Source organism: Geotrypetes seraphini, chromosome 17, assembly GCF_902459505.1.
Source record: "Geotrypetes seraphini chromosome 17, aGeoSer1.1, whole genome shotgun sequence".
NCBI lineage: Eukaryota > Metazoa > Chordata > Amphibia > Gymnophiona > Dermophiidae > Geotrypetes > Geotrypetes seraphini.
Genome location: NC_047100.1, coordinates 34351490 through 34363008, shown reverse-complemented (window position 1 = coordinate 34363008; position 11519 = coordinate 34351490). Strand labels below are relative to the sequence as shown.

At 46.1% G+C, this 11519-nt stretch overlaps 1 protein-coding gene and 1 non-coding gene across 5 annotated transcripts in view; both read left to right on the top strand.

Annotated features, from left to right (window-relative positions):
* Positions 1-3201: 3201 nt before the first annotated feature.
* Positions 3202-11519, top strand: part of IARS1 (isoleucyl-tRNA synthetase 1) — a 194191-nt gene continuing 185873 nt past the window's right edge. For 2 of the 4 annotated variants that reach the window (XM_033925929.1, XM_033925925.1), the window contains exons 1-3: positions 3203-3358; positions 4064-4190; positions 5661-5817. In XM_033925929.1, the coding sequence (XP_033781820.1) occupies positions 4072-4190; positions 5661-5817 (276 nt within the window). In that variant the 5' untranslated portion in view covers positions 3203-3358; positions 4064-4071. Of the gene's footprint in view, positions 3359-4063; positions 4191-5660; positions 5818-11519 lie in introns of all 4 variants that reach the window. The other 2 variants (XM_033925926.1, XM_033925928.1) reach the window with 2 other exon arrangements.
* On the top strand, positions 4387-4520 carry LOC117351487. The gene has a single exon (XR_004537438.1). It is a non-coding gene; the product is annotated as a small nucleolar RNA SNORA84 (small nucleolar RNA).

The window sequence follows — 11519 nt, the reverse complement described above, 5'->3', positions numbered from 1 at the left end:
GCTGTCTTCCTATATCTTTAGTGCCCTCAGTGCTTCCTTCCTACGTCCTTAGTGCCTCCTTCCCATGTCATAAGTGCCCCCAGTGCCTCTGTCCTGTGTCCATAGTACCCCCAGTGCCTCCTTCCCATGTCCTTAGTGGTCCCAGTGCATCTGTCCTGTGTCCTTAGTGCCCTTTCCTATGTCCTTAGTACCCCAGTGCTTCCTTCCCATGTCCTTAGTGCCTCCTTCCCATGTCCTAAGTGCCCCCAGTGCCTATGTCTTGTGACCATAGTACCCCCAGTGCCTCCTTCCCATGTCCTTAGTGGCCCCAGTGCATCTGTCCTGTGTCCTTAGTGCCCTTTCCTATGTCCTTAGTACCCCAGTGCTTCCTTCCCATGTCCTTAGTACCCCTTCCTACGTCCTTAGTGCCTCCTTCCCATGTCCTAAGTGCCCCCAGTGCCTCTGTCCTTAGTACCCCCAGTGCCTCTTTCCCATGTCCTTAGTGGCCCCAGTGCCTCCTTCCTCTGACCTTAGTGCCCCCAGTGCCTCTGTCCTGTGTCCTTAGTGCCCCCAGTGCCTCCTTCCCATGTCCTTAGTGGCCCCAGTGCATCTGTCCTGTGTCCTTAGTGCCCTTTCCTATGTCCTTAGTAACCCAGTGCTTCCTTCCCATGTCCTTAGTACCCCTTCCTACGTCCTTAGTGCCTCCTTCCCATGTCCTAAGTGCCCCCAGTGCCTATCTCTTGTGACCATAGTACCCCCAGTGCCTCCTTCCTATGTCCCCCTTACTGCCTTCCAGACTTTGACCCAACCCCACCCCCGAAGCCAGCCTGCCTCCCATCCCCCCTGTGCAGTAGAACCGGTGATCAGTCTGTTTCCATCTCCCCCCACTGTGCAGCCCACCCCGTTGAGCCTCCCATTCACCCTAAAACAACAAAAAACCTTCCGGAACCAGCAGCGTCCCCAGCACTTGAAAGACGCGGCTTCGCGACCCTGATGACATCATTAGAGACAGAGACGCGACAAGGAAATCGGCATTAGAAGGTCGCGAAGCCGCGTCTTTTAAGTGCTGGGGACGCTGCTGGTTCCGGAAGGGTTTTTATTGTTTAGGGGTGGATGGGAGGCTCAAGGGGGTTCGGGGGTGGCCGAAGACGACGAGAGTAGAAGTGCGCATGCGCATTCTATCGCCATCTGGTGGAAACAGTAAAAAAAGACTGAATGTGAATAGGCTGAAAAAAGTTAAAAATACCGTATTTCAATTACAATGGCGCCATCTAGGCTGCACAGTGAAAAGAGATGTAATTAATAAATGTTTAAGCAAGTCTCAGTATTCAGACGGAAAAGGTGATGGGCATCAAGCTCAAGACTCTCTGTTCTCTCACCTTATAAACGGAAAGGAACCAAAAGAGGTCAGCGAGAAAAAGGAACCGCGCCAGCCCAAAGACATTGAAAAATCCCCAAAGGCTTCCCTTTCAAAGCTGCAGTAGGGAGTCCCCCGCGAGAAATGCACCAAAGCCCCTAGGGACATAGGGGGTAAGTCATCATATATCACAAGAGAAGATCCGGAGATGCCATGTGGCTATATAGTCAATACAGAAAACACCCACAAATACATAGCAAATAAATCGTGGGCGAGAAAATAAACATACAATTTAAAAGAAGCTGAAACTGATGGGGGAAGTCTATGTATAATAGTAATGTAGTAGTATCGCCATCTCGTGCAGATGGTAAAAAACACAATGAACGATGAATGGGCTGAAAAATAAAAAAAATACTGTATTTCAATTATAGTGTCGCCATCTGGTGGAAACGGTAAAAAAAGAGTGAATGTGAATAGGCTGAAAAGTCATCAAAATACTGTATTTCTGATACAACGGCGCCCCAATGGCGCCATCTGGTGGAAGCCATCACAAAGGACAACGAATGAACTGCAAGTGAAAAAAAAGATGTATTTAAATAAAGAAATGTTTTAAACGGTTGTAATATGTAATGTTTAAATGTTTAAATAAGGCAATATAATAAATATCAGCATTCAGAACATAATAGTGAAGGGTATTAAGCTGATAACTGAGTCTCTTTTCTTCCTTATATAAAATATTGTTGATGTTGCCTGGTCGCCATTCATGCTTTAAAGGCGAGGCTTTTATTGCCCATACGAGAAACAGGAATCTATCGGCCTCTTTTACAAAGCCGCGCTGCGCTAACGCCCCGAAGCCCATAGAGATTTAAAGGGCTTCGGGGCTGTTGCCGTGCGGCTTTGTAAAAGAGGCCGTATGTGAGATCATGATGCCATCTATTTTACCTGGCTCGAGCCTGCGGTTGCTGCTCTGTCTGCAAACATGTGGTATGCATTGATTCCTTCACAGATCCGCATACTAATAAAGGTTTCACTATATATCATTCATCCGATTCCAATGCTTATCAAGTTGTTTACATCATAATTTGTCCATGTTATAAACTATTCTATCCAAACTGCTATCGCAGTTTTTAGCGCGGGAGCCAGTCCATTCATTGCCTTTTGTATTGTATTTGAAATACTGTATTTTTGTACTTTTCAGCCCATTCACATTCGCTTTTTTTTCCGTTTCCACCAGATGGCGCCATTGTATTTGAAATACTGTATTTTGGTACTTTTCAGCCCATTCACATTCATTGTCATGTTTTACTGTTTCCACCCGATGGCGCTACTATAATTGACATACCGGATCTTTTACTTTTTGCAGCCTATCACATTCACTGCCTTTTTTTTACCATTTCCATCAGATGGTATATTACTATTTCCTCTCTGTTATACAGAACATTTTTTTCCAGCAGTATCAGCTTATTTTAATTTTTTACTTTCTCGCCCACCACAAGCTAAATTTTTTTTATTTTGCTGTGTATATGTGGATGTTTACTATATTGACTTGCAATTACTATATATCACATCACATTTTAGCATCTCCTGCTCATCATATGATTTGCTCTTTTCGGGTTTCGATATTTACTCCTGTTTTGGCATACGTTGTATTTTCTGGACCTTTATTTGTGACAGACGTCACTTTGGGCACCTTTTATCAAGCTGCGTTACAGGTTTGTAGCGCGGACCAGCACAGTAAATGCTCCAGCGCTCATCGAATTCCCGTGAGCAGCGGAACAATTACCTCACCGGCCCGCGCTAAAACCCTCCGCACTGCTTACGCATCACTTCGAGCTTGCCTTGGGCTGCGCAGCCGCAGTCAGACGATTAAAGCCCAGCCGCTTTCCCTGAACCGAGTTCCGCCCCCTTTGGGTTCCACTTCCTGCTTCCGGCGGCATCGGCAAAGCGGTGGGGCCGGCGTGGTTACGGTTTGCCGGCGTCCGCTGCAGGTGAAGGCTTGAAGGTGAACCGCCGGGGCTGGGGGTGAGTCTTTCTGCTGAAAGCTTGTCTTCGCTCGGTTGGAGGGTGGGTTCGGGTTGGGGGTTCCATGAGCTCTTTCCTGGGATTAATCTGACCAGCAGGCACCAGCCCTTGTGGCACAGATGGCTTCCAGAAGTCACCCTTGTTGGGTTAAGACTAAAAGCACTGTATTCAGTTTCTCTTTAGCTTGAGATGCCACCTACCTCGAGTTCATAGCTAGTTTCCCCCTTAGTTGCAACACTAACATAGGGACTGGGACTCCCTTTCCACGCATGAGAAAGTAGCAGAGAATGACATGGAGCCTAAGTAGCAACATTCTAGAGCCCAAATTGTGATGTAATAACACCTCATTCCACCAATGCCTAAGCTCCGTCCTCATCTGTACAACCAAAGCAGTTTACATTATATATGCAGGTATTTTCTTTGTCCCTAGTGAGCTTACAATCTGTTTTTGCACCTGGGGCATAGAGGAATCTGTCACTTGCCAGGTTCAGAATTGAGGTCAGTTCCCCAGATTGTAAGCCCACTCTGGGGGTGAGGAGGATAAAAAGCCTAGATACTGTAGTTGGATTCATGTTACAGTGCCATAAACCTTCAGCAAAAGTAGGTTATATTTAGGTTGGAGGAGCTGAACTAAAAAATATACAATTAATCTCTGACTACTTAACTTTTTATGCAGTACTAATTTTCCCCCTGTTTCCTCTATAGTAAATAAAATGGTTCAGCAAGTTTCAGAAAACATCAGCTTTCCCTCTGAAGAAGAGAAGATACTACAGCTTTGGAAGAGCCTTGATTGTTTCCAGGAGTGTTTGAAACAGTCCAAAAACAGGCCTAAGTAAGGAAGCAAATGACTTTTATGGTATAAGTGAAGCATGATATGCAAACTTCTGTTTCATTGCTTTGACAAATAATGCATTATATGCCATGGTGGTGGTGGTGGTGGTGGGGAGGTGTTAGGTGAAGTGAAAAAAGCACTTTCAGAGCTCTATGTGAAGACACTGGTGAGGGTAGTAGGATCTGGCAGAATTTGGGCCCTGTGGTTACTGGAGACTGTGACATTGTACAGTACTGCAGTTAGGTAAAATGGGCCGAAATGAATACTGTGATTTTTGCATGGTGTCTGTAATGATTTGGCAGCCTCCATAGCCCGGTCACAGTTACACTACCTTTTATACAGTATATTTGTTTAGGTGTGTTGTGTGGTTGACAATATCAAATCAAACATAAACCGCAGCTAGGTTTCTTTTTAAAGCAAACAGATTAGATTATGTTTCCCCTCTTATGTTAAATTATTTTGGTTTACCAATTCGCTTTCGTTTTCAATTTAAATTACTTTGACACACTGGGCAATATTTATAAAAGTTTCCTTTTTTTGGGCAGATCTGAGAACTACCAAGTTGTCATCTAGTTATCCAACCTGTTGTATCTATGAACAGAGATTATAATAATAATAATAATAATAATAACTTAATTTTTATATACCGCAATGGAATGCCTTTCCACTGCAACTACGTAAAACAGTTTCAGTAAAGAAATTTAAAGCTTTGTTAACACATTTCTGTGGCATTTAAAGATTAATCTCTTTTCTTATCGTGGGCAGAGGATTTGAAGATTTGAGTGTTTTTTTCCTTTTTATTTGATGGTGTTCCTTTCCAATTTCACTATTTTAATTTTGTGTAAACCGCCTTGAGCTGCTTTAGCAGAATAAGGTGGTATAGCAAGTACAAATAAACATTAACATACTTTTGTAAGGCATTGTAGATGTTTACATTGCCTTTATGGAAACATTCAAAGCATGTTGTGAACAAAAAATGTCAGATTCACCATTCTAGACTGGAAAATGATCCTTTTGCCTGTTCAGCTCCCACCAGACAAGTACCTTCTGCTAGTCGTCCTTGGCATACGTTGGTTCCCTTAACGGACTGCCTGGTGAAGGTGGCTAGGTCAAGGAAAGCGGGGAAGCAGGGCTTTTCTAGTGATCTGTTTGGGTCTGTGCCAGTGAAAACTTTAGGCCACTTTTGAAGGTCTGTGCTGTGCAGAGAGTTGGAAGAATGCAGTGAATGAACAGAGAGGTCAGAAAAAGAGAAGAAAATACAGTGGTGGGTGGGGTGGGGGGGATGGGATTTGATTACACTGCCGTTATGTTGTTATAATTAAAGTGGATGATGATTTCGTAGGGTGAACTGAATGAAGCACAGGGAGAGTGACTTGATTAGCTTTCTGTTAAGGAGGTTGTGCGTTTTGCAGAGTATGATAGGGCTTGGACACAATCTGTCTGTAAAACTTTCATGGGTCTTTTTTTCAGATATACCTTTTATGATGGTCCTCCATTTGCAACAGGACTTCCGCATTATGGCCATATACTGGCTGGAACAATTAAAGACATAGTCACCAGATTTGCTCATCAGAGTGGATTTCATGTTGAGAGAAGATTTGGATGGGATTGTCATGGCTTGCCTGTGGTATGGTTGATCATTTCTGTGCTAAAAGTATTATTTTTTTAAGTCAATTAGGATGCATCTGTATGCTATATATGCATACAAATGCATCCTAATTGACTTAAAAAAAAAATATATACAGTGGTGCCTCACACAACGAACTTAATTCGTTCCAGGAGCAAGTTTGTTATGCGAAAAGTTCGTTATGTGAAACGCGTTTTCCCATAACAATACATGTTAAAAAAAATAATTCGTTCTGTAGCATAAAATATGCTAAGGTGACATAAAAAAAGATAAATTTTTGGTTACTATTTTTATTTAGATACATCTAAAAACATAATTGTTTTTTAAAACAACACACATTTTTTAAATTTAAAGACAGACTAAGTAGAGTCTAATTTTACAGTGAGAGAGGGCAGAGTCTCAGCGGCAAAAACTGGGACTTAACTGTTCATTTTTTTTTTTTTTCTACCGTGTTTCCCCGATGATAAGGCAGGGCCATCAAATAAGACAGCCCCCCCTTTTTAGAAAAAAATGTAAAATAAGGCACCCCCCCCGCAAATAAGCCACCCACCGATACCTGCGCTTACCCGAATCGGGTGGTACGGTGGGTGACTCCGTGTGGTCCCTGGCACCCCCGACACGATCGGGGCAAGAGGGAGCTCAAGCCCTCTTGCCCCCCCGACTCCCCGACACGATCGGGGCAAGAGGGAGCTCAAGCCCTCTTGCCCCCCCGACTCCCCGACACGATCGGGGCAAAAGGGAGCTCAAGCCCTCTTGCCCCCCCGACTCCCCGACACGATCGGGGCAAAAGGGAGCCCAAGCCCTCTTGCCCCGCCGATTCCCCAACTCCCCGACAATATCGGGCCAGGAGGGAGCCCAAGTCCTCCTGGCCACGGCGACCCCCTAACCCCACCCTGCACTACATTACGGGTAGGAGGGATCCCAGGCCCTCCTGCCCTCGACGCAAACCCCCCCTCCCCCCAACGACCGCCCCCCCCAAGAACCTCCGACCGCCCCCCAGCCGACCCGCGACCCCCCTGGCCGACCCCCACGACACCCCCAACCCCCTTCCCCGTACCTTTCTGTAGTTGGCCGGACAGACGGGAGCCAAACCCGCCTGTCCGGCAGGCAGCCAACGACGGAATGAGGCCGGATTGGCCCATCCGTCCCAAAGCTCCGCCTACTGGTGGGGCCTAAGGCGCCTGGGCCAATCAGAATAGGCCCGGGAGCCTTAGGTCCCTCCTGGGGGCAGGGCCTGAGGCACATGGGCCCAACCCGACCATGTGCCTCAGGCCCTGCCCCCAGGAGGGACCTAAGGCTCCCGGGCCTATTCTGATTGGCCCAGGCGCCTTAGGCCCCACCAGTAGGCGGAGCTTTGGGACGGATGGGCCAATCCGGCCTCATTCCGTCGTTGGCTGCCTGCCGGACAGGCGGGTTTGCCTCCCGTCTGTCCGGCCAACTATAGAAAGGTACGGGGAAGGGGGTTGGGGGTGTCGTGGGGGTCGGCCAGGGGGGTCGCGGGTCGGCTGGGGGGGCGGTCGGAGGTTCTTGGGGGGGGGGCGGTCGTTGGGGGGAGGGGGGGTTTGCGTCGAGGGCAGGAGGGCCTGGGATCCCTCCTGCCCGTAATGTAGTGCAGGGTGGGGTTAGGGGGTCGCCGTGGCCAGGAGGACTTGGGCTCCCTCCTGGCCCGATATTGTCGGGGAGTTGGGGAATCGACGGGGCAAGAGGGCTTGGGCTCCTTTTTGCCCCGATCGTGTCGGGGAGTCGGGGGGGCAAGAGGGAGCCAGGCGGAGAGAGGGCAGTTAAGCGCAGTGCCTGCGCGGAAGGATGCAGCTCGGGCGACTTCGTTGTGTGAAACGAAGTTCGTTGTAGGGAGCAAGACATAAAGTTCGTTGTGCGCAGCGTTCGCTGTGCGAGGCGTTCGTTATGCGAGGCACCACTGTATATATATATATATATATATATATATATATATATATATTTAGCTTAAGGCCCTTCCTATGGGATTGGGGTAGTGTCCAGGCAAAGGAAAGGCCTGGGAGAGAGTACAATGGAAGGCAGCTCTATTCAGACATTGGGTAGTATCCAGCTAATGGGAAGCAGTGTTCTCCCCAGAAATTTTTCCAGCCAGGTGGCATGATAAAGTAGCCAGGTGGGGCGGGATGGGGATATTTGGTGGTTAGAATAGGGTCATTAAATCCAGTGGCGTACCTAGTATATATTAAATCCCTTGAAAAGGCAAATCACAAGACAGAAAAATTCTAAACTGGAACTTATAGAGGGATCTATAGGGAACTCAAGCGCTCACAGCTAACAGCTTGATGTATTTTACAAACTGATAACCATAGGGTGAGCTATCATCGGTCCCTTTAAGTTCTCCCCTAAACTATTTATTTATCAAAAAATCTTTAAATTATTATTTTATTCTTATTTCAACTGTTTTCTTAAAAAACTTATTCAGTATTTTGCTTTGTTTCGAGTAGCAAACAATACTTTTAAAGTCCACTACATATATTTAAGAATACTTAGCTTAATAGCATGGTGACAGAAAGGCAAAGACGACGGAAGATCTCCGTTTCGCTCATCCGAATATTTTTAAGAGAGCTTCGTCAGGAAAAAAGGCCACCGATTTCACTATTTATATCAGCGGCAGTTCAAACCGCGGGCAGGCATTCAGGATTAAGGCATAACAAGCTTAACCTTTTACTATCGCCTTATTCAGCGTCGTGCCATGCCGACCTTCTGAGTTTGAGAAATGAAGGCGTCTGATGTCACATCCGGAATCAGACGCCTTCATTTCTCAAACTCAGAAGGTCGGCATGGCACGACGCTGAATAAGGCGGTAGTAAAAGGTTAAGCTTGTTATGCCTTAATCCTGAATGCCTGCCCGCGGTTTGAACTGCCGCTGATATAAACAGTGAAATCGGTGGCCTTTTTTCCTGACGAAGCTCTCTTAAAAATATTCGGATGAGCGAAACGGAGATCTTCCGTCGTCTTTGCCTTTCTGTCACCATGCTATTAAGCTAAGTACTCTTAAATATATGTAGTGGACTTTAAAAGTATTGTTTGCTACTCGAAACAAAGCAAAATACTGAATAAGTTTTTTAAGAAAACAGTTGAAATAAGAATAAAATAATAATTTAAAGATTTTTTGATAAATAAATAGTTTAGGGGAGAACTTAAAGGGACCGATGATAGCTCACCCTATGGTTATCAGTTTGTAAAATACATCAAGCTGTTAGCTGTGAGCGCTTGAGTTCCCTATAGATCCCTCTATAAGTTCCAGTTTGGAATTTTTCTGTCTTGTGATTTGCCTTTTCAAGGGATTTAGTGTATTTCACGGAAATTTTTTGGGGTACCTAGTATATATGACAGCCAGTGCTGATCATTTTTTTAACAACCCCCTCCTCTCTATAAAAAAAGTTATTTTTAGTAATAATCCATGAGTCACACAACAAGGGTGCACCTAGGACAAGGCAGCATCTTAAACACTGCAGTGAGCGCTAGAACACCAACACACGCAATGTAAAACTAAACAAACCAGATCCTGTATAGTCGATGCTAACAGAAAACCATGTCCTTTTCATACACACAGAACACAGATACACCCTCGCCCAATATGGAATAATCACAAACTAAAAATAGAAATATGTAGAAACCAGACTCTTCATACAATGCAACACCACAGAAACAGTGACACATGTCCCCTAATACTGTGCAAAATATAAAGACAGTAGATGTAAATTTGAAAAAAAACTTCAACATAACAGTCACCACTTTACAAATTAACAAATAAATAAAACAAATAACGAGAAATAAGAAAATACCATTTTATTGGACTAATCCTTTTTTCAATTAGCTTTCAGAGGCCAAATGTTTCTTCAAGACAGTACAGTATACTGCTGTTATGGTATCCTGTCCTGACCCGAAAAAAGGGGTTTAGTCCCTCCAAAATTGCCTTATTTGCATTTCCTATTTATTAACTTTTATCAATAGTTACAATACTACTTGATTCTACGTAAAGCAACAAAAATTTTCTTTCCACCTTTTGTCATTTCTGCTTTAATCATCTTCTCTTCATTCTCTTCTTTCTATACTCTCTCCCTTCCAAGCAACATCTGCCCTCTCTGTTTGCCCCTTCCACCCAGCCTCTGCCTTCGCTGTCTGTACTCACCCCTCCCATCCACTGTCCACCCCCTCTCTGCCCTTTCCATCCACTGTCCACCCTCTCTGCCCTTTTCATCCAGTGTCTGTCCTCTCTCTCTTCCATAAGATATCTTCCCTCTTTTTATGTCCTTTCAATAAACTGTATATCCTGTGCCCTTTCTCTCCTTTGTACATGATTCATTTCAGCTTCACCCCCTCTCCATTTTTCTGTCTCCAACCCCCTCTCCTATGCTTTGGCATCTCTCTTCTCCTTTCCTTCCTTCTCACTCTACCCCATGGTCTGGCATCTCTATCTCCTTCCCTTCCCTCATGCCATGGCATCTCTCGCCTATCTCTCCCTCCTTGCTCTGGCACCTCATCTCCTTCCTTTCCCTCTGGTCTGGCATTTGTCTCCTTAGTTTTCCTTCCCTCCCCCCATGCCTTGGCATCTCTCTCCTTCTCTCCTTCCATCTCCCCCTACATTATCTGTATTTCCTCTCCTTCCTTTCTCTCCCTTCCTCCTTTCTTCCTTTCCCCTGGTCTGGCATCTGTCTCTTTCCCCCCACATATGTCCTGACATCTCTCCCTCCCCCTTCATGGTCTGGTATCTCGTTTCCTTTCCCTCCCTCTATGGTCTTGGCATCTCTTTTTCCTCTCCTCTCCCTAGTCTTCCTTCTCCCTCTCTCTCCAATTGGGTGCAGCAGCATTTCTCTTCCCTCCCCATTGAGTGCAGCTGCAGCATTTCTCTTCCCCCCCTCCAATTGGGTGCAGCAGCATTTCTCTCTCCCCCCTCCAATTAGCCACAGTGCAGCATTTCTCTCCACACCCCCCCCCAGTGCAGCATTCATAATTCGCTACAGGCTAAGGCGGGAGATAGGGAAGCTTACAACTAGCTGCTCTTTCGTGCTTAGGGCCTTCCTCACTGCCGGGTCCTACCTTTGCGGAAACAGAAAGTAGGCAGCACGGAAGGCCCGAAGCAAGCAAGAGCAGCAAATTGTAAGCTTCCCTCCCTGCCCTAGCTCCCGCCTTAGCCTGTAGCAAATTAAACCCATGCTTCAGGGCGCTAAAGGTAACACTGTGCATGCTGGCTTCCCTTCTCTTCCCTACCCCCTTGGGATGTAACTTCTGGTTTCAGAGGGGAATAAGGGAAGCCAGCACGCACAGTGTTACAGTTAGAACCCTAGAGCAGTGGTTCCCAACCCTCTTCTGGAGGACCACCAGGTCAGTCGGGTTTTCAGGATAGCCCTAATGAATATGCATGAGAGAGATCTGCATATAATGGAGGTGCCAGGCATGCAAATCAGCTCCATGCATATTCATTAGGGCTAGCCTGAAAACCTGACTGGCCTGGTGGTCCTCCAGGACAGAGTTGGGAACCACTGCCCTAGAGCATGGGTTCAAGTCGCTTGCTGGCGCTTTAAAAAAAAAAAAAAAAGTCAGGCTGAGGCAGGAGTCGAACATTGAACTTTCGGTGGCTCTTCAGGCTGTGCCGAGTCAGCCCAGGGAATCCCCAAGCTGGTGAGAGGGTGTTTTTTAAAAAAATGTTTGTGCAGCGGCGGCAGCAGCAGGATTCGCGA